The sequence below is a fragment of the Hippopotamus amphibius genome, chromosome 9 (assembly GCF_030028045.1).
Source record: "Hippopotamus amphibius kiboko isolate mHipAmp2 chromosome 9, mHipAmp2.hap2, whole genome shotgun sequence".
NCBI classification, from domain to species: Eukaryota; Metazoa; Chordata; class Mammalia; order Artiodactyla; family Hippopotamidae; genus Hippopotamus; species Hippopotamus amphibius.
Window position 1 is genome coordinate 76,999,677 of NC_080194.1, and position 24,001 is coordinate 77,023,677.

General features: G+C 42.4%; 1 protein-coding gene across 7 annotated transcripts in view; it reads left to right on the top strand.

Annotated features, from left to right (window-relative positions):
• The window catches only part of OPCML (opioid binding protein/cell adhesion molecule like), a 1,059,893-nt gene that overhangs the window by 953,709 nt on the left and 82,183 nt on the right, over positions 1-24,001 (top strand). For all 7 annotated transcript variants that reach the window (XM_057695557.1, XM_057695560.1, XM_057695563.1 and 4 more), the window contains one exon: positions 12,990-13,115. In XM_057695557.1, the coding sequence (XP_057551540.1) occupies positions 12,990-13,115 (126 nt within the window). The remainder of the gene's footprint in view (positions 1-12,989; positions 13,116-24,001) is intronic.

The window sequence follows — 24,001 nt, forward strand, 5'->3', positions numbered from 1 at the left end:
CTCCCAAGATGCAGGGTTTCTGTGTCTGATCCCAGCGAATTTCTTCTTCACTGCTACCTCAGAGCTGGACACAGGTGGCTACGTCTGGAGTGCAGGGGTGAGGGGTAACACGTCCTCGTGGCAGCACACAACAGGTTGAGAAGGGAAGGGAAGGGGAGAGAAGGAAAGGGGAAGGGAGGGAAGAGGAGGAAAGGGGAGGGGAGGGAAGGGGAGAGAAGAGGGTTGTCAGGTGGGCAGGCAGGGGAGTTCTTGTGGAGAATCCAGACAGATTCCTGACGGGCAGCCCAGGGATGAGGCCATGTGGGGAGGGGTGGCCGTGCAGGTGAGGTCCCACTGAAGCTCCAAGGTTGCTGTGCAGGTGGGCAGAGCACTGTAGGGATGCTTGGCCCACCCTTGTCATCTGGGCGTGGGTGGTGCAGAGCAGGGCAGGCGCCCATCAACACCCCCAAGTCACAGGTGCCAGGTAAGGACAGGGCAAGTCAGGGAGGGCTCAGAGGGCTGGGGGCACCCGCCCCTGCTGCTGGGCTTTCCAAAGGCTTCAGACCCGGAAAACTGGGTGTTGGGTGGCTAACTGGACAAACTCTGGAGAAGGTTGTGGAAGAAGCCCATTCCCCCCACCTCCCCATTCACAATAATGCCTTTACTGTTGGGGACAGGGAGAAGATAGGCACGCAGAGGCGATATGATAGAGCGCCTGCTGACGGGCTTTTGGGCTGAAAAAACATTAGGAAGGCCAGGGGCTGATGGCAGGGCTGCGGAGGGGCGGGTCATGAACACATGTGGCCTCATCCTCAGGTGGGGGCGTCCTCCTGCCACCCACCCCTGCCAGGCTGGGCTTCAGTCCAGCAGAATCGAGGCTGAAGACTGGGACGTCGGCCACTCTGCTGAGAGCTGGAGCACAGGGCAAACCCTGGGAGGGACCGTCGCTCCTCCAACTCTTTTCTGTGCTGAAATCCTCTGACCCAGGAGGACAAAATGAGGGTCCAGGAATCTGAGGCAGGAAATGGGAAGAGGCCTGTAATTAAGAAGCTGCTGGAACATCACCCGGGCCCCCACATTTGGGTCTGCCACCTGCTCAGTGTGGTTGGCAGTTCCTGCTGTTCCAGATCCTCAGAGGAGGGCGGCTTCTGCCCTAAACCCTACACGTGTCCCCCATGACCCACCACGCCCTGTGCGGCCTGGAAGGGCTTGAGCTGGGCCGCCCGGTTCATGGCTTTGGGAGCCAGCAGACTGGGGCTGCTTCTGGTTGTGGCTTTGCAGTGCTGACAGCTGGGGTTCTGAAGTCAGTGGGAACTGTGTGCACATCTCAGCTTCTCCTCCATTGCTGTGTGACACGCGGCAACTTATTTAACCTCTCTCTGCCTTTACTGCCTCGTTGTTAAAATGTGCAGGAGTGAACCTGCCCGGTAGGGTTTTCACAGGATGAAATGTGATGTGTGGGAAAGTATTTGTGTGGTGCCTCCTGATGCTTCTGAAGTTCTTGAAAAATGAGAGTTGCTGGCAAAAAAAAAAAAAAAAAAAATCTACAAGTAGAGTTAAAGGGCCCATGATATTGACTTTTGTCATGTGATAGGCACTATGATTAAAGCATTTTATATTCCTTTACCATTTATTCCTCCCAAGGCCCCTATGAGTGACCTACATCACCACGCTGCCTTGCAGTTTGGGAAACAGGGGTTAGAGACATCTAGTGACTTGTTCAAGGTCACACTGTGAATAAGAGAGATTACACAACGAAAGACGACTGTGACCAAGTAGGGGGAGAGACCAGGGCCCAGGGGTCCTGGAATGGGAGCGACTTGGGTGAAGAGAGGTCTAGGACTCACCCGCCACCTCACAACACATCCTTGACAGAATTGGGACTAGGACACAAGTGTTTCCTTAGCTGCAAAATGAGGAGGTTAAGCTAGGTGATCCCTAAGGTGTCTTTTTGACTTGAAAATTGTATGATGAAAATTAAACCCTCAGATTCTGAGCATGTGTGTGGCGAGCAGAACCCTCAGAGGGAGGTGGCAAGTCGGAAAGGAAGGAAGAAAAGGAGGCCCCAGAGGGAGGCCTCTCCCTGCCCCAGAAAGAGCAGGTGGGGGAGAAGGACTCTGACGGCATGGAGTTTCTCTGATCGTGGTCAGTAGCTTGAATTGTGCAAATTAAAAATAGAAAATCTGTTTCTGTGTCTATAAATAGATTCTGTAAGAAAGAGTAGAGACGACCATGACTAATGTCAGAGGAGGCTGGGGGGTTGGTGATGTCCTGGTCCCCGGCGTGTATTCATGTGTAATTCATAACCATTTGTTCTCCTTCCCTACATCCCTCGCATCAAAATAGATCCAAGAAGAGAAAAGCAGTCGGAGCCACACAGGTCTAATCTTATCCAGGTTAATATAAAACCACAGCACACCAGGGCACGAAGGGAGTCCAGGTTCACATTCAGAGTCTAAAACCACGTAAACTGGTCCTGCTTCTTAAGCCTCAGGATGTGATCTCACGCAATTTGACCCCATCCCAGCTCTCTAGCTGCCCCCTGGATCCTGAGAGCTTGTGTTTTCTAGAAGCTGCCTTGCACTATCACTTAAATCCAGTGGGTTGAGCACCTACTGGATACCAGGCATTGTGAGGCTCTAGAGACTCTGAGATGAACAAGTCACTGTCCTTGATTATGAAGACCTGTCCCCAGCCTAGTGGGTGAGAGAGACATAGACAACAGAACACTGTGAGAAGTGCTTTAACACTTAATACAAACCTTATCCATCCCCAAGGTTTATTTGTTCTATCTTCTGAATGTCTCCAACATCTCTCCTTCTCTGCCCATTTCTCCTGCTACCACATTTGTCCAAGGTATCACTACCTCCCTGCTGGGCAACATCCAAGCCAGTTCTTCTGTTTCCACTTCTGCCCTATTCCCAATGTAATCTGTCCTGCCCCCAACACCAATCACCATCACCATCACCAACACCATCATCATCATCACCATCACCATCACCATCATCATCACCATCACCACCATCAACACCATCACCATCACTGTCACCATCACCATCACCACTGTCACCATCACCAATGCCATCATCATCATCACCATCACCACTGTCACCATCACCAATGCCATCATCATCATCACCATCACCACCACCACCATCACCATCATCACCACCATGGTCATCATCATCACACATATTAATGCCCCCCATTTCTCATATAAAAAGATAAAAATCTTAGCATTTCCTCCAAGAGCCTGTGAATTCTGGCCTCTGCCTATCCAGCCTCATGCTTGTATGGCTTTACTTTTTCACTTGAGCCACAGTGTCCCAAGCTCACCCTGCTTCCTGTCTCTGCAGAGCTTTTGCATATGCTGATCCCTCTGCCCACCTCTGCTCAGAACAAATCCCTCACCCAGACCCACTAGCCAGGACAGACCCCCATCATGGGCTCTCCTGGTGTCCTGCACACCCACGGCTTCATTACATTTTGATTCCCGTGGCCATGTGTCAGTGTAAGTGTTCTCCTTTAGATACTAAACTCCACAACTGACATGAGACAGGAACTTGTCTGTCCACTCTTCTACCCCCAAAGAAATCCTAGGATATTTTGGGCACTCAGATAATGTTTTAGAATATATTGCATTGTTATGCACAGGGACCCAGAAGCACCTCCCCATACTCACCTCTAGGATGGGGAGAGGTGAGGGAGGGTATTATATTTCAATATCAGTTTTCAAGCATGAGTAGGACTTAGACAGGTGATGGGGGAGAGGGCACATGGGCAGAGGACACAGCATAGGTAACAGTGTGGAATGATGAGTGAGCACGGGGTGCTATGAGCATTGCAGAGAGGCTGACATGGCTGGGGCATGGCTAGTTGTTTTGGAAAGGGAGGGTAAACCGTGGGCAAGTAATGAGAGATGGAGAGTTAAGCAGATGCCTTGAACTGTCAACAAATGAAGAAGATATTTTCTGAGAACGCCACGTGGGAGGTTGCCTTCTCTCCTTAGTGGAAGAACGTCTGGTTCTACCTCCCAGGAGCTGACAGGCCTTGTTTGTTTGTTTGGTTTTTTTTAACAACATCTTTATTGATATATGATATCTATCATTCACTGGAAAATTCATCCTTTTAAAGTGTACAATCCAGTCACTTTTAGTACATGCACAAGATTGTAGAACAAATCACCACTGTCCAGTTCTAGAGCATCTTCATTACCCCAAAAGAAACCCAGGCCCATTAGTGGTCACCCCTTATTTTCCCCTCCCTCTAGCCCCTGGCAACTGATGTACTTTCCGTCTCTATGGATTTGCCCATTTTGGACGTTTCATGTAAATAGAAACCATATAATATGTCCCCGTTGGTGTTTGGTTCCTTCCACTTAACATAATGTTTTCAAGCCTCACCCATGTTAAAGCATTGGTACTTTGGGATTTTTCTTTCTTTCTTTTTTTTTTTTTAAACAGATGAATTGTATTCCATTGTATGAATACACCACATTTTGTTTATCCATTCGGCTGGTGATGGACGTTTGGGTTGTGTCCAGTCTTTGTCTACGATGAATAATGCTGTTACGAGCATTTGTGTAAAAGTTGTTGTGTGGATGTGTTTTCATTCCTCTTGGGTATAAACCTAGGAATTGAACTGGTGACTCACATGGTATCTGTATCTTTAATCTCCTAAGGCGGCTGCACCATTTACAATTCCACTAGCAGTGTGTGAGGGTGCCAACTTCTCCACATCCTCACCAACTCTTGTTATTATCTGTCTTTTTGATTATAGCCATTCTAGTGGATGTGAAGTGGAAATGCACTGTGTTTTTTTTTAATTATTTTTTTGGGGGTACACCAAGTTCAATCATCTGTTTTTATACACATATCCCCGTATTCCCTCCCTTCCTTGACTCCCCATCCCTCCAGTCCCCCCCACCCTCCCCACCCCAGTCCTCTAAGGCATCTTCCATCCTCGAGTTGGACTCCCTTTGTTATACAACAACTTCCCACTGACTATCTATTTTACAGTTGGTAGTATATATATGTCTGTGCTACTCTCTCGCTTCGTCTCAGTTTCTGAGACGCACTGTGTTTTGATTTGCATTTTCTTAATGAATAATGATGCTAAACGTCTTTTCATGTACATACTGGCTATTTGTGTGTCTTCATTGGATAAATGTCTATTCAAATCCCTTTGTCTACATTTTAATTGGGTTATTTGTATTTTTTTTGTTGAGTTGCATGTGTTTTTATCCATTTTAGATACTAGTTCCCTATCAGATATATTATTTGTAAAAATTTTCTCCTATTCTATGGGGATTTTTTCTATCTCAATAGTGCCATTTGAGGCACAAACTTTGCTTCAAATTGCACAGAATTAAAAAGTTTTTAAAATTTCAATGATGTACAATTTATCCATTTCTTTTCTTTTGTTGCTTGTGCTTTTGGTGTCATGTCTAAGAAATCATTGCCTAAGCCAAGATCACAAATATTCACACCTTTGTTTTTTTCTGAGATTTACTTCATATATTTAGGTATGTGATGCATTTTGAGTTGTTTTGTGTATGGTGTGAAGTAGGGTCCAACTTTATTCTTTTTCCCGTGGATATCCAGTTGCCCCAGTGCCACTTGTTAAAAAGACTATTCTTTCTTCATTGTATTGTCTTGTCACCCTATTGAAAATTAATTGGCCATAAAAGTATGGATATATTTTGGACACAATTCTGTTCCACTGATGTAGATGTCTACCTTTATGCTGATTTTTAATAGGGAATATTTACTAGGGATGTGTTAAGGATTAAAGGAAATAATGTATACAGAGCACTTAAATCCAACCTCAAATAAGTAAACACTAACTGTTTTGTTATTGCTCCTGGTGGTGTTATCACTTTGTTACCAGGAGTAGCCTCCTTGAACTTGCACTGTTGCTAGAAGATCATTAATTCACAGAATTTAGACCAGAAGGGACCTGAGAATTCACCATCTAAATTCTTCACCCAAAACTAACCAAATAAACAAACAGACACCATCACCATGACCACCCCACACATACATACACACACACAAATACATATACACACACAACACCCACACATACACACACAACACACACACACCCCTGAGCCAGATGGGTTAACTGATTTACAAAAGATCACACAGCTGTGGAGAAACCAAGATTAGAACCTACGTCTACTGACACTTGGTGTAAAGCTTTTTGCACCATATCATACTATTTAGTATAGAAAATATGGCATGACCAAGCCTAGCATGCATACCATAATTCCCAAATTAGTCTTAACTCTAGTTTATGAAATAAGCTTCCTTGTTAAAACAGAATAAAAGGTAATCCTTTTATTAATAAAACAATGAGTCTTTAAAAGTCATTACTGTATTTTTTTTTAATAAACTAGCCTTGAGTGTTTAAAAATGTAGTGGAAAGCAGTTCATATTTGTATTAATTTTCTCATGGTCTCAACATTATTCTCTGGGGATAATAATAATAGCAATGAGAATAATAGTGTGAAAACAACAATAATAGCTATTTAAGTCTCTTTCAAATCATTCTCTCTAATCTCATCTCCACATCCCTGTGTGGCAAATATTTTATGCCCATTTTATGGTAGAGGAAACTTAAAGGGCTTAATCACACAGAGAGTAGTTGAAAAAAAAGTGGTATTCAGACTTTAGCCTCTGTGGCTCCAAATGATAAGATTCTCTTTTTCATTTGTTTTAACTGTGCCATTTGCTCTTAAATAAAACACTTAAAACATGACTGTCAAATACTGTGACTGGACAAAGACAGGATATAATTGCAATGGGTGGAATTACTGCCCTTGAAATAAGAGCGCAGGATGCTGAAGCTCTATACCCTATTCTTTCTAGAAACAGAAACATACCCCTAAAAGAAAATACATAAGGAAGAGCCAGGTAATTTCTTTATATAAAGGTGTGCAATTTGCCCTACACATTCACTTAGGTTCAATAGCTCAGATTGAGGCAGAAATTAACAATTATTTATCAGATATTTCCTTTTTTACTCTAGAATTGTCCTAGCTATCCAAGGCAAACTTCATATATAAGTTCTGACTTAAAATTGAAGGAATTAAGATTTAGAAAATGTGCAGTTAGGCACAGATTAAGCCATCTGTCAGATTCTATATAGCGTGGATAATATTAACAATAGTATATAAACATGAATAATAACAGCTACCATTTATTAAGTACTTACTTATTTCCAGGCACTATAGTAGCATGATATACACATTTACACTTAATTCTTGCAAAAACTTAGAGGGATACATTCTATCATCTTTATTCTACAAACGAAGAACCAGGGCTTAGAGGGGCTAAGCCCAAGGTTAAACAAATCTACTGGACTCCAAAACCTAAGCTGTGGTACACGGCCTCTCATATGCTGTTTCAACCTTGTCAGGTCAGCTTTGTGTAGGGTGGTGCTGGTATGTCCAGAGGTCAGTACCCAATTAGCTATGCACAAAGAAACATTTCTGCTTTAGAAAAAGCTTTTCCTCTCGCAGGCTTGCTCTCTCACAATTATACAATAATGTGTATACACAGTCCTGATAACAGGCACTTAATCATACATTTTTATTTAACACCTGTTATGTAAAAAGCATAGTTCAGTACACTGGGAGTATTGTGATTTATAAAGCCTATCGTCCAGGGCCAGAGAGACTTTAAGCAAATAATCATACAAATGTATACAAAAGCACAAAAGTATATAAGAATTCTTGAAGACAAATTTAAAGTTTGAGAAGTGATTAGAAGAAGAGGACATGAATCCAGTGGGTGGAAGAGGACAGCGGTCATTGGTAAAGACTTCTCTGAGAAAGTAGCATTAAAACTGAACCCAGAAGGAAACAAATTTGAAAGAATAGGTGGAGAGTAGTTCAGGGAGAGGAAAGGGCAAATGTGGAATGTCTAAGGTGGAGAACACTTGCCAGATTGCAAGACACACTTTAAAAACGCATTTGCGCACTACATTTGAGGGGAAGGGTGCTACTCCGTCTTAGGCTTGGTGTTGTATAATAGGAACACAAGGATAAATATAGCAGACCCTGTCCATGGAGTAGCTCAGTTGTAAAGATAAATGGTGTGATGAACACATAAACAAGAATGCCTTGTGAGCAGAGGGAACAGCGAAGGTGTCATAGAGAAGCTCGTATTCGAGTTGAGTATTGAAGGATCAGCAGCTCACGGGGCACAGAAGTGGGAGTGTTTCCCAAGAAGAAGGAATATGGTGTATAAAGGCATGAGGAAGAGAGGACAATGTAGCCCCAGAGAGATGTGGGGCTCCTTGTCGGAGGAGGGGCTGGCACTGAGGCTATGGCCGGGCTGGGAGTGGTTTTGAAGTTCCTGCGCGGAAGTCTGGGCTTCACAGTCTCCACCACGGGCAGAGGTTGGGGGTGTCAGGCAGAAGCAAGATATTTAAGAGGTAACTGTGGTGGGCATATGGGGTCTGTTATGAAATGGCGGTGGGTAGAGAAGCAAGGAGACTTGTAATATACCGAGGAAGAGATGATGAGCTTCTCAACTAAGCCAACGGCAGCGAGATTGGAAAGGAAGGGCCGTGGGTAAGAGACGTCGGTATGTTTCAGGGAAGTCGGCCAGGCTGAGGGTGAAGAGAGGACGTGTAAATACCTCATGGTAACCCGGAGCCCAAAGATACCGTCCTTCCTCAAGACACTGAGTGCATTCTGATAAAATTGTGTTTGTCTGTCTCTCTCTCTGTACGTGTTTGTGTGTATATGTATATACATATACACGGAGAGAGACAATATTTTATCTATGTCTATGTCTAAACCTGTATCTATATAGGTATAGATGTGTATCTGTACGTCTATATCTATTTATCAGTCTATCTATTGATCAATCTACCTATCCATCTATCCTTCTAAAATGACCACAATCTGAAGTCCTTGCAGTTGTGCAATGATCAGTCTGCCCAGCCGTGTGAGGACGCTTGAAAGCCCTCACTGTCAATGAGAAGATAACCAGATGCACGCATGACCTGCAGGGGAGGGACCCCAGTGTCTCCAGATGTGACTGGGAACACACTGGGCTATTTGTAATCCTTTAATTAGACTCTTGTGGGTCCTACTATTTTCTTTGAGTGATTACAGCATTTCTGGTAAGATTGTTATACATGTTTTGTGTTTATCTGTATGTTCATAAACACTAGTGATAGACAGATGATAGATAGGTAGATAGATAGATGATAGATAGGTGATAAATAGATGGATAGATAGATAATAGACAGATAGATAGATAGGCTCATTTGCCACAGATATGTGCCTGGAAATTGAACAAAGCTCTCCTGTCAAAATACACAGAAGCATTTGAAGTTATTTCCAAGTGCTTCTTTCTTCAAAAGTTACGGAAACAAGGGGAGGATCATGAATTTGACCATGAACTGCCAAATTCAGTTCAGATTTAAAATGAATGAGAAGTGATGAGTACCTCCCTTGGCAAGCTCAGCATGGGAGAAGCGAGGGTGATTGAGCCGCCCCAGCCTTGGTGGCAGGTGCTGTGCTGGGGAAGCCGACCGACCAGAGGAGGTGGTTTTGTCCACGGCAGGCTTCACTGTGAGGGGAAATACAGTGGGAGGACCTTCGGAGCAGAGGAATCAAAAAAAGCAAATAACAAATATTGGATTTGAGGCATTGATAGGAGGTTAAACAAAGGGGCAACATACATATAGTGGAAAGAATTCTGCCGTTTACTAACCACAAGACTTTTAGCAATTTACTTAACCCTCCCCATGCCTCAGTTTCTTCATTTTTAACAGTGAGAAAATTTGTTCTGTTTATCTCATAATTTGTGAAAAAGCCACACAATAATGCATGTATAAGCAGGTTGAAAACAATCAAGTCATAGGTTAATAATATGTATTATTACTTATTATGTATTAATAGTGATATCATAATTGAGAACAGAAAGAACTTTCCTTTCTCCCACTTCACTTTCTGTGTTTCCTGTCTTACTGGTGACCCTCACCCTTGACACTGTCCTTACCTTTCCTCCTTTGGGAAAGTGACAGAGGACAGTGTGGGCCTGCAGAGGATGGAGGGGACAGTACCTGGGGCTTGGTGAAACGTCTGGGTCAACCTTCACGATCCCCCTCCAGGAAGCTCCCTGCTAATGCGGGACAGGGACCAAACACCTGTGGAATGAGGATGTCCCCAAAATATCCATGGAATTTTACAAATATCTCCTAATGCAGGATCTTTTAAACTATTAGATGAAACATAACATATATGGAAGTGATAGCCCTGAATCAGGGGCCATACTGAGTGCTCTGTCCCTGGGCATCAAAGCTGCAATGTCCTAAATCATCCTCCACCTGACCCTCCCACTGCAGCTGTGTCCACCTGAAAACCAGGGAGACTCTTGGGTCTAGAGAAAGAGAGCTTCAGACGGCCTATCCCATCCAGCTAAAGCAGACATTATTCTGAGAATATTCTGGAAGGTGCACTGAAGTTGTTGCTTTATAAAAAGTGAGAAAAAGTATTGACATTTCTAAGCCCAGAACGATTTTTTAACAAGCTGGAAAATACTGAAAAACAAGTAGTACAGTTTTCTCAAGAGAGTGCAGTGTAGTTAGAAAGTACACTATTTTTTCCCACTGTGTATTTTGGTAAAATATGTGCAATGAAATTTCAGGCCAATTCCTAATGCAGAAATAATCCAAAATGTGGCAGATTTATAAGCCAGGTAATTTTTATTTATTTGCTAACGTGGATTCCTTAAGATGGCAAATGTTCTCCACGTTACTTATGGCTTCTCCTTGAAAAGACTTACCTCTAAGGTCTCAGCAGCATAAAACTCCAGGCTGCAGAGTTGTCTGGATCAAGCATCAGTCGTAATTCTCCTCTGCCACTGACCCAGGGTGGTTTGGAATCTACTAGCACTCTACCTGTTTGGTAATTAATAATTCATAATTAAACTGGCAGTTGGAATAAATCAGCATAACTATAAGCTTGGAACCTCCTCTCTCTGCTGTCCTTCCTTTTATTTTGAGAATCTGAAAGAAAATTGAGAAGAAAGCTTTAGGTATCAGAAATCCTCCATTAAGAGCTTTGCCCCGCTTAGTTGGAGGATGTTTTCAATCTGTTCTTTGGATCTTTCTCTCAAAGAGGAATGAAGCAGGTACCCTTGTCAGCCTTGAGCCAGACACTGAGGAAAGAGAGGTGGGTGTCATTCCATCCTTATCCTCCAGCACCCCACTCTCTAGGTAAAGAGGCAGGCGTAAAACAATCAGTTGGTTAAGTACAACATGTTCAGCCCCCTCCCTGAGGGGGAGGTGGGGGATTCTCTTTTCAGGATTTGGGGAGAGGTTAGGGAAAATTGCAAAGGGGAGGTGACCTTTGATGTCCCTTGAAAGACGAGCTGTGTATTTTCAGGTAGGAAATTAAGTGAAGAAGAGGAAAAGCAAAGTCTTGGAAGGGACTCTGCCTCTGCTGTGTTCCACGGGGAGCCCGGTGCAGAGTGTGCAGTGAGCCGCCTTAGTGAGGACATTGCCAGGAAGACGCTTGTCACTGGGTTGGGGTTAGACTGCAGGGGGCTCAGGTCAAGGAAAGGAGGCTTGTGCTAAGCCTGGGGTGGGGGCACGGTGAGCTCAGGGAGCGAGGCGTGGGCAGGTAACAGTTTGATGAGATTATTGCCTGAAAAGATCAGTGTGGTTACGTGGAGGGAGCAGGTTGGAGGATCCAAAATTTCAAAGATACCAGGTGGGATGGTCCAGGTGGGAGGTTGCTTCCACTGACCACGTGAAAATTGATGAGAAACTCAAGCAGTCTGAGGGTGATGAGAAGTAACATTAGAGAAGGAATCTAGGTATTTTCCGATGCCCAGCTTCGAATTGAGTTAAAAATCAGGCCTGGAGGTAGGATAAGGTAGACAGCAAGTCCAGGGGTCATGTCAGCCTTTGTGATGCTACAGGTAAACGGACGTGGACCTGGCCCACGAGAGGACAGCAGTCTGTTCTGAAAGATGGCATTGTTGCTGCTGTCATCCCTGTCACCACGGTCCTCTTAGCAGCTTCCATTGATTGAGTGCTTCCTTTACCCCAGCTGCCCTGCTCAGCCATTGTTTAATTGAAACCATGCTCAGCCATTGTTTAATTAATAACACAGTGAGTTTAGCTACTGCTATCCTGTTTCACAGGTGAGGAAACCAAGGCTTGAAGAGGTGATGACAATTTACCTTGCCCGGGATTACTGAGCAGGTGAGGAGCTGAGCTCCAGAGCCCTGCCCCTAACCACTAGGACTGATGCCATTACAAATAAATTCTATAATAAGATCTTAGCGTAACGATAGTAGCTGGGGCAATAGATTGCTTGTGGGGTCTCCGGGAGAAAGCAGTTAATGCTGATTGGGAGAGTCTGAAAATTTCACCAAGTTTTAAAGGATATGTTTTAAGGAAGGAGCAAGAATTTTTGGGAAAAGAAATGTGAAAGAAAATAATTCCAGGATAGAACAACCTGTGTGAGGCCAAAGCATTCAAAAGTTTGGAGTGCTCAGGAAACGGTAACTAATTCAGTACCGTGGAGGCTTTGTGAATGAGTCATTGGAAACAAAGGCTGAGCTGGGGATACTTGGGGGGTTACCGCATAAGCCAGGGGTTCCACTAATAGGAATGAGCGCACGGGTCGATAGGAACTCTTAGAAAACTCTGTGTGTTCCGTTTGGTTCTGCTTTTCCATCAACCATCTGTAATGCCTGTCTCTTCAGTTACTATTTCCCCAGAACACCCCCCACACACACCTGCATCCTGGTACATCCAGACATTATGTAGAGCCACCTCCACGAGTGCTCTGTACCTGTTGTGTTAATGGTCACATCCTTGGCGAATCAAGCATGATAATCTGAAATAATTTGAAAATTATTATTGAGAATCGTATTCATCACCAAAACATGCTATATGAATAGTTTTCTGCTAACACCTCCTTTTGTGCCAAGAATCATTCTCATATATTTCTTTTCCTCTCTGTCTCCTTACAGTTCCTCCCCAGATCATGAATATCTCCTCAGATGTCACTGTGAATGAGGGGAGTAGTGTGACCCTGCTGTGTCTTGCTATCGGCAGACCTGAGCCAACAGTGACATGGAGACACCTGTCAGTCAAGGGTAAGTCGTTTACCTGAAGCAAGTTTTCAGTGTAGGTGTATTGCAGACTTGCCTCTAATGCACAAAAGAAGTTCAGGACTCAGAAAGCAATGCTATATTTGTAACATAGTGACAGAAGAGCAGATAGGCTACATGCATCAATCACTGGGTATTCTGTTCCAAAGCAGGGTTTACAGAGAATATTTACTGAATTAACTTCTCAGTCCTTTTCATGACCTTAAATGATTTTTGCTTTCTCAACTACAAAGGGCAGAGTTACCATAGAATAACTTCCAACAAAGATACTAATGTCTCAAGGTGGAAATGCATGATTCAGTTAGTTGGTGGTCTGGCCTTTTTTTTTTTTTTAAGAATTTTATTGAGATATAATTGACATACAATAAACTGCATATATTTAAAGTGCACAAGTTGATTTTTTTTCTTATTAGTAATGTATATATGGCATGGTCTGTCCTTTCATGAAGTAGAGTGCTAGAAAGCTAGAATGTGCCCTGAAAATGTAGGTGTTATTGTGCACTCGGGAGAAAAAGGGTCTCCTTCTCAGTGCTTTCAGGACATTTACCCACAGTGGAAGAAAGGTGCTGGAAATGGTTAAGTGCTCCCGGGCGTGCCTGTGCAGGGCACTCAGTGATTGGTATTAAAACGTCAGTTATGATCATCTCTAGCTTAATATGAAGGGAACCAAAAGGACAGTGGGCCTGTCCCCTTGGAAATAAAACTTCCTCCGAGTTGAACTTGAAGAGTTGGGCAAAGAGCCACTTGATGTATTTACCCTATTAACAGAAACCATGATTCATTCTATAAATTATACAAGAAACAAGTGCCTTCTCAGGCATTAGAAAATCTAAACATGAAACCCAGTGAAAAGAAAAATGTGTGGAGTATGCCGTGTATGATATAAAAATAATATAAATCTAGAGGACAACCTAGGAATAAATCTTAGTAGTGCTGAGCTAGACCAGGACTTGCTAGCTCACTAAAAGCTCTAAGCATAAGAGAAAAAAGAGGATACATTTGCTTTTGTATTATTTTCCTATGGTTGCCATAACAAAGTACTCAACACCTCATGGCTTAAACAGCAGAAATGTATTTTCTCATAACTGGAGGAGAGATACCTGTGATCAAGGTGTAGGCAGGATTGGTTCCTTCTGAGACCTGTGAGGGAGACTCTGTTCCAGGCCTCTCTGCGAGCTTCTGGTGGTTTCCTGGCCATCTTTGGTGTTTCCTGGCTTATAGGTGCATCACCCCAATCCCTACCTTCATTGTCACATGGCCTTCCTCCTGTGTGTATCACTCTGTGTCAGATTCTCCCTTGTTATAAGGACATCAAACATCAGATTGGGGCCACATTTATGACTTCGTATTATCTTCATTACCTTTGAAAGACCCTATTTCCAAATAAGGTCACGTTCTGATGCACTGGCATTAGGACTTCAAGGTGTACTTGGCGGCGGGGGTGGGGGGGGGTGCGGGGATGAAATTCGACTCATAACTGGCTTCCTCAGTATTAGAAATGCCACTAAGAGTAAATGAAAAGACAAGCCACAAACTGGGAGCAATCATTTGCCGTCCACATATCTGAAAAGAATTTACATCTGTGCTATATGAAGAATTCTTACAATATAATTCTAACAACCTTCCTTGAAATGAACAAAACACTTAGACAATTCACAGAAGATATATGAATGGAATAAGCACATGAACATATGTTCAACATATCTATCAGAGAAATAAAAATTAAACTGTAATGAAATTCCACTACACAGCTACTAGAAGGACAAGAATTTAAAAGGCTGACAATATCAGGTGTTGGTGAAGATGTGGAGCCACTGAAGCTCTTATGTGTTAACTCTGGGACCATTAAAATGGTCTTGTTACCGAACTCAGTTTCGGCTGCTCTCCACTCAAAAGCTAATAATTCAAGAGGCTAACGTCAATAGAAAGGAAAAGTGCTTTAATCAGAAAAGCCAGCACCTTGGGGAGAGGGTAGACTCATGTCCAAAGATCAGCTGTGAAGATTCTGCTCAGCCAGGACAGTTTTTAAGGGGAAAAAGAGGGGAAGAATCTCAGCAAATCATCAAGGCAGGAGGTTGGGTTCTGCATCGTTCTCCATTGTGTGCAGACTGGCTGACTCTCTTCAGATGTTAGCTGCCTGCAAGATTGCTTGGGGGGATATTAGAGGGAGAGAGCTAGCCTTACTTCTTTTTATCTAGGAAAAGAACCAATAGGTTAGACAAGGCATGGTGTGCATTCAGGAGAGCATAGGTCAGGAGTTAGGTGAAATTGCCTAGTGCTCTCATTCCTATAATTAGAGTCTTTTGAGTTAGAGGGGAACAGAAATGGGCCAATGCGAACAGGACGGAAGAGCTGCTTTCAGTATAAGCACTGTGGAAAACAGTTTAGCACTTTGTTGTAAAGTTAAACATACACTTAGCATATGACCCAGCAATTCCACTTCTAGGAATTTACCAAGGATAAAACACATGTCCACAAATACACATTGTATGCAAATGTTCATAGCAGCTTCATTTATGAGAGCCTCAAACTATAAAAAAGCCCAAATTCTCAACAGGTAAATAGTTAAACCATGGGAAATTTAAGCAACAGATGGCTTCTCAGCAATTTAAAAGGACAAACCATTGATACATCTAACAAAATGGATGCATCTGAGAACCATCCTGATAAATAAAAGCAGCAGAAAAATCAGATACTGTGTGATTTCATTTATATGAAATTCTACAACAGGCAAAAACTAATATAGAGTGCCTGAAATCAAGTCAGTGGTTTCGTAGGGTTGGGGTTTTTGGGTAATTGACTACGAAGGGGCACAAGGGACTTTTTGGGATCATGGAAATCTGGAGCAGGGTGGCAGTTATGTTGGTGCTTAAATGAGTGAAAACTAATCAGCTCTACACTAAAAATAGGTGCATGTTGTTGTCTGTGAACTAAATCTCAATATAATTTGAAAACTGTACATATAAAAGTGTAGGAGACAATGACCTGAAAATGCCCCCCTAATTTACAGCATGGATTATGTGAGCAGTACTCACCAAACGAAAGACCGTATTCTTTTTTTTTTTAAGCTCTTTATTAGAATATAATTGCTTTACACTCTTGTACAGCTTATGAGGTACACCAAAGTGAATCAGCTGTATTTATACACATATCCCCATATCCCCTCCCTCCCGCGACCCCCCCCCCCCCCACCCCGCCGTCCCGGCCCTCTAAGGCATCACGCATCATCCAGTTGATCTCCCTTTGTTATACAGCAACTTCCCACTAGTTATCTATTTTATAGTTGGTAGTGTATATATGTCTATGCTACTCTCTCACTTCGTCCCAGCTTCCCCTTTGCACCCCGCCCCGCGCCCCCAACCCCGTGTCCTCCAGTCCATTCTCTGTATCTGCATCTTTATTCTTGCGAGAGATCGTATTCTTACCAGGAGCATTATTCAAGCTTTCACTCTCTCATGCCCTCCATGTACAGTAAGAATACATATTTCAGCCCCTGCCTTGTTATAGGGAAAGATAACCATAATAAATCTACCAGAGACCCTTTGTGTAAAGACCTCAGATATTGAAATCCAAAATGTCAATATTATAAAGTAATATTAACAAGAATATTAAAAGAGACATAAGGGACATCACAAGACTCAGCTTTAATATAAACACAAGCAGAAGCTTGTGTTCCCAAAGATACAAGCCCTGTGGAAATTTTGCTTAAAGTCAGGGAGAATTTTGATTTACCTTATATACAAAAATATGTCCAACCATCAGACCAATTTCTATGTATCTGGCAAAGTCACGTGTCTTTATATATGCTTGAAATTCCAGAATGTCTTTATTTGATCCTAAACACACAGTCCTCTCAGCCTAGGAATCTTTTGAAAGGCACTTTGACTCTGCAGAAGTATTTTAAAGCAATTCTTTATAATGGTTCCATGGTAAGGTTTCCCTCTTAAAATGAGGATGATTCATCCATATTCCAAATCTTTTATATAACATAATAATTGCATTTCAGCCTCAAAAAAAAAAAAAAAGGAAAAAAAAAAACAAAAAAACAAACCCAAATCCCAAATTTACATTCTCTCTCTCCTCTTTAAGTCTCCCAGCCTGTGTTCAACTTTCAAGTTCCTTTTGTGTTTTCATGGCTCTGGCCTTCACTTTGCCATCTCTTATTTCTCCTGTTGTCTCTTCCCTTCTCTCAATGACATTTAAACATTTAAACTCAAAACATTCCTTCCTGAGTTTGAAAAGCACTAGAACCTGGAGGATTAGCATGTTTAAATTTGCACCTGCAGGGTGACCACCAATATTTATTTTTAGAAGGACAATCCTTCTCACTTGGAGTTCACGCGACTTTGGGAAGTTGGTTTTAAAGGTTTAGAAGAGCAACCAATATAACTTGAACATCAAATAACATTTTTAGAATGATTGACTGTTTAGTTCAGCATGGAAGAGTAGGAAATACAAGTTGTAATGACATTTCCTTTGAAATTCCAACAAAGTGACGTCAGAGAACATAGCCCTCTGGACAGATGTGTTCCAATAATGTTAATGCAATGTTTGAAAACTACTGTTTAAATTTGGGGCTCTATATAGCAGGAATAAATAAACAAGCTTCCATTTAGAAAAAGAATATTTTAATGAGCAGATTATTAAAGATTAAGAAAGTGGTTATGGTTTAAAGCGACAGACGAAGCACGTGCCCATCTCTAGAAATTATAGAAAAAAGGTAAAGCCAAATGAACCAATAAATCCATGATCACAGTAGAGAATGGTGATCGTTTGTGTATCAGAAACTTTGAGGAATCTCTGAAATATAAAAAGTACATAGACATAGTGAAGGAAAAGAGTGCAGCTCAAAAACCAGGAATACGATCTTTGCCTGAAATGATAGCTGAAAAAGGAAGGGTTTTAGGTCAGGGTAAATGTTAAAAACTGACTGGGGCTCAGGACAGGCAGGGAAGGGAGCCCTGGGGGCATTTGCCAGTTTCCATGTCAATAGTCCCATCATTGCCCCTTTCCTTGCAGCCCCTTTGAAGTAACTTGATTTTTTTAGTTTTTTTTTTTTTAGGTTTGTATTTCCTCTTAAAAACAAACAGCATTGTAAATCAACTATATTTCAATAAAGAAAAGAAAAGAAACACAAAAGAGCAAACCCCAAATAAGTCCTTCTTATGAAAGCAGGGTGAAAGTTCTGAACAAAAACTCACCGTGATTCCAAGTGGAGATGTAAAGACTCCTAGTGTTTCTGATGTCCAGACTGGATGTGCTGCTGGAGTCCTCCTGACCCCCGGTTCCCTGTGCACTGTTGGCAAATGCACCAGGAGTCCCAGAAGCCAGGCAGGCCTCCCCACAGCACATCTGCTTCACTTCTGAGGAAAGCTGCAGGCTTTTACAGGATCATGATTACTAACATTGGGAACATCTCAAAGCAAAGTGCTACGTACACACACATTTGGGGGGTTGCATTTGACATGCCAACCACAGAGCATTTGACCAAATATTAATTCTTTAGCTTTAGACATAAAAAGTTATATTTAATTTATTTTTGGTAGCAGATAATTTTTTAAAATATATATATATATGGATTTGCTAGAGAATATGTTTTTTAATTCATTTTTATTGGAGTATAGTTGCTTTACAATGTTTTGTTAGTTTCTGCTGTACAGCAAAGTGAATCAGCTATACATATGCATATAACCCCTCTTTTTTGAATTTCCTTCCCATTTAGGTCACCACAGAGCACTGAGTAGAGAGAATATCATTCTTGTTTAATAGACTTCACACACACAGAATCTGCTCTGAGTGACCTACAGCTTACAAACTAGGATAATGATGGAATCCCAGGCCAGGGTCCCAAAACAGGCAGGCAACGTGGACCGGCAAGGAGCCAGTGTGTTTGGGATTCACTGTGACACAAGCAGGTTCCAAGAATGATTTTCTTTTCCCTTCCTGAAGGACAGGAGAAGCAGCTCTGGAGCAGCGTCCGTTGAATGTGAAAATATGAATAATGTGAAAACCATGTTGCAAGGGGGAGTGGCAGAGGACACAGCCCAGGCTGCTGGGTTGGAAGGAGGGTCTCCTCTCCCTCCTGAGGCGCTGTCCTAATCCACTGCGATGCCTGCACACCTGGCCCCATTTCCAATGACATATTTGGAAAGGCCAGATGTTTGGAGAGAAAAATACAGTCTTCTTTTCTGTTTCCTCTCCATGGAGGTTTTAAGATGACAGCTATTCACCTGTGAGTGAGTTGCCGCTGCAATCGACTCATATACGGTAATACCTCAGGGAGCAAGAGAATGAGTTATTTCACAGAAGTGAATTTTCCAGGTAACCGAAGCTGACTCCTTTATGCATTGACTTGAGTTCTCTTTCATGGAAGCAGTTTAAAAATGTATTACATTCTTCTCTGTTTCCTTGAGGAGCGTGGATGTCATTTGGCCTCATTTTTAAAATGTAATATCAACATCGTACATTACCAATTGTTTGTATCTCAGTGTTTGCGGTCTGGGTAACAACAAATATGGCCCTAAAACACTGTTTGAATTGTTGCCTCAGTTTTTCATTATAGTTCCTCTATCTTTTCTTCCTTCTCTCAAGTCAGAAGATCGTCAATGCTTCCTAAAGACCACGTGTGCCTTTCAGCAGCTGCTTTTCTTATATCTACTTCTAATTTGTCGTGAGTAGGAAGCTAGTGGTGGGGGAGAGCCTTCTCTGAGGGGAGGCCGTGAGCTTTCACAAATAAGTGATAAGTGGCACTTGTGCTGAGGTGGAGTATGTGTGGCTTTTCTAGATGTACGAGGTTGCTAGGCGAGTGAATTCCATGTGAGAGACAAGGGATAATTCCAGCAAAGTCATCATCCTTGGTTCTGACCCGGCTAAGCAGGTATTTCTCTCCTATTCACTGTGCTAGGAGTCAGGGTTAGGAGATGTACCAGTCCCAGGATGTTTCTACTACAGCTCTTATTTTTTCATGCTAGAAATTCCTGAAATGGACATCTGAAAAGAGATTGTCAAGTCCTTACCATTGCAAATAAAAGAAGCACTACCTCGTACCCATGTGAGGGGGTCAACTCCTCGTGGCTGGCAGGGTTAGCTTCTAGGTGGAACTAGACTTCAGGTTCTTATAGACCTGGGATTGAATCTGGCCTGAGCCTTGACAATCTAAGTGGCTTTAGAAAAATCACATCATCTCCAGGATTCCCAACCTCCTAGACTGCAAAATGGGGCTATTTGTGCCAACTTCCGCAGATGATCGAAAGGAGGAAATGCAAAAATGAATGGAAGACTTGTAATTGTGCTGGACACACATATATGAGTTGTCCAACAGTTTTCTAAATTGCTGTTGTGCCATGTTTTAATTTAGATTCCTTCCAGAATCCTTGTAGCTTACAGGCAGCCTGAGAACTGGTTATGTTAACGTCATGCTTACTGTGTGTCAAGCCCTGTTGTGTACACTCCACATGTTTTAACTAATTTAATGCCGCAGCAGCCCTGGAAGGAAACTGCTAATATTTATAACTGGGTTTTTCTTATTACGTATGACTATGCCCATAATTATGCTTATTCCCACCTCTGTCTTCGTCTCTCATACCTCACTGTCTTGAGTCATTCATTAGTGATTCAGTGCCTCTCTGGTCCACCTAAAACTTCAGAATGACATAGCAGTTTTATTCGTAATAGGCGAACTTGGAAATGATCCAAATGTCCTTTAAGGGGTGACTGGTTAAAAAAAAAAAAACTATGTTGGACATCCTTGGTGATCCAGTGGTTAAGAATCTGTCTTCCAATGGAGGGGTTGTGGGTTTGGTCCCTGGTTGGGGAACTAAGATCCCACATGCCATGGGGCAGCTAAGCCCACACGTCGCAATTAGAGAAGCCCATGCACCACAATGAAAGATCCTGTGTGCCGCAACTAAGACCCGACATGGCCAAATAAATAAATAATTTAAGAAAAAAAGAGTTACTGTGTCCAGGAAAAATAAACAAATAAATAAATAAATAAGTAAATTATGTCACATTCACACCCTGAAATGCATTTCAGCAATAAAAAAGAAATGAACTATTGGGGCACTCGACATCCTGGGTGGACCTTAGGGCATTATACACATGCAAAGAGTCATTCTCAAAGGGTGCGGTACTGTATGACTCCACTTTTATAACATTCCCAAAATGGAAAAATTGCAAAGATGCACAACAGATCAGTGGCTGCCAGCAGTTGGGACACAAAGCTGTTGCTTTGCAGTGAAGTACTGGCTCCGTATCTTGATTATTGGGGTAGTTAGATGAATCGATATGCGTGAAGAAATGTTAGAGTTATACACAAAGACATAAAAAATGAGTACATGTAAAAACTGGTGGGATCTAAGTAGCGCCATCATGTGGTTGATTGCGTCGTGCCCACGTCAGTTACCTGGTGTTGATGATGTGCTTTAGTTAGGTAAGACGCTGCCACTGGGGGAGCTGGGGCTGAGTACGCGGGACCCCTCTCTGCTATTTTTGCAAATTCTTGGGAATCAACAATTATTTCAAAATAAAAAGTTCAAACCAGGAATCACAAGTGAATTGAACCTCGAGGTTTCCACTAATAACATGCTTACATAAGAATGAACAGTTTATAAAATATTTTAACACACATCATTGCAAGTGAGTTTATAGAACTCTCTAAAATAGGTCAGAGAGGAAATATTTTACCTATTTCCCAGGCAAAGAAGCAGATTTGAAAAAGTTAATGGCGAACTAAAGTGGTAGATGTGTAAAAGGAAACTTATTCCTGTTTTTCAAGTCTTGAGCTTTTCCTGCTGTTCAAAGATGGCTCCCATCCCTTGAGGGTGGAACACGTACAATATGAAGTGATATATTTTATCAAATTCTGCTTGTTATCTGGGGCACCCAAGGGTGCCCACATACTTGCATTCTCCTCTCTAATTCCACGCCTACCTTCCTGTCTGCAGTTTCTAGCCCCCACTCAGTATTGTGCTAAGAAAAACACAGCCTCCAAATGAAAACCACTTCCCTGCCACTGTCTGCAGTAGGTCTCTGTTGTTACTCTGCTTCAATTAAAATAAACCCGCTGAGACCCACCAAACCTCATTTCTCTTCTAAGCCATCCCAGGTACGAGGTCCAGCCACTACCAGGAATTGCCTATTAGTTGACCCACTGTCTCACCCAGTCCTGCTCCTACTTCTTTGTCTCTCTGTGAGGCAGGCAGGATCCTTGTTGCTAATCTGAAGTCGTGTTTAGAGCCTAATTAATCCCCAGAGTGTGAGAAAGAGGTGTCTGAGATGAGAAATCAAGGTTATCCATATCTTGCTCAGTGGAACAGTTATGGGCAAACAAGCTGTTCCTCTCATATTTTTGCAAGGCAAATTTATGTTCGCTAACTTTGGTTCTTGTTGTCAATGAGAAGTGTGTGAAGGTCTAGCAATGCGCTTTTCACCATATGGGCGCCCATATGTCTTCCTCCTCTGCTTGCGTACATTTTCGCTTTGGCATGCACATATGCCTGTATTTTTGCAACTTAACAATATTAAAACTAATCCCATTTATGCTCCTTTTGGGTGAGTTGATTGAGTCATAAATTCCTGAGAAGCTCTTCTTTGGGAGGCTGAAGTTCTTTTGTGTGGGCAGGGGGAGGGCAGAGCGAGCTCTCCTGGCAGACGGATGCAGGCAGCCAGCATCATTGTGGAGCTGATATAGCTGATGACCCTGACCGTGGCTCCAAAGTGGGGAATCAAACTCTGGGACACTGGGAATGTGGGCTCACATGCTGTGGGTAGATCCTTGTCTCTTCCTCCTCAGGAGAACCTCTCACTAAGAAATAGAAAATAATCCCCCAGGGTTCTCTTTCTAAGAGCCCAGGTGAAATAACTTACCTGAGCTCAAGCAATCATGATGTCTTGAGCTGTGATTCCTGATGTGTGACTGTACTTAATGCACTCACACTCCTTACACCAAGTTGAGAAGCCACTTATATCAGAAATGGGGGAGCTAGAACTTAGGGCTGCCCTGAAGTAATGCTTATCTTCCTTGCTGGGCTTTTTAGATTATAAAAATAGGAATGGATATTGACATGTATGTGCATCATACCAAGTGAAAAGCCCAACTAACTCAAATGTAAAACTGGAATTGGAAATGCCACTTGATGTCTGTCTTAAGATAGTGTTGATATTTCTCTCTTTTGCATTAATTCATTTATTCGTTTGATACATTAAGACTCTTTGCTTGCCTCTTTAGCAACAATGGTGTGTAAAACAGACATGATTCTTGCCCTATGGGGCTTATAGTCTAGAGGGAGATAGTCATTAATTGGATCATCAAGAATATATAATTTCTGAGTGTGATAACTGCTCTGAGGATGGGTGACAGGGCAGTGTGAGTTAGGCGAGGTTAAGTCTTTCCTGAGACAGTGATTCTTGAACTGACATACAAGATGAACAGGAGTTAAGTGGGGACTGGGATGCGGTTATGGTTGTGTGCTGGGGCTGGGCTACATGGAAACCTTCCAGGTGAGGAGAAACAGCATGTGCAAATGCCCTGAGGTGAGGGGGAGTGTGATTCTTCAAGAAACAAAAGATTTTTGTTTTATTAGAGGAAAAATCATTTCAAGTTTGTTTTCATGTGACTGGGAAAGATCAGAATTATTTCAGTTGAATTATACCCAAATTAACTGCTTATTCAGAGAACTGGCATTTTCTCCTGTGACAAAGTAATTCTTTTTTAAAAAATTTTTCTAAATTGAAGTATGGTAGATTTACAATATTTACCAAAGGGGAAAGTGGTGGGGGGAGGGATAAATTAGGGGACTGGGATTAAAATATACATACTACTATATATAAAATAGATAACCAACAAGGACCTACTGTATAGCACAGGGAAC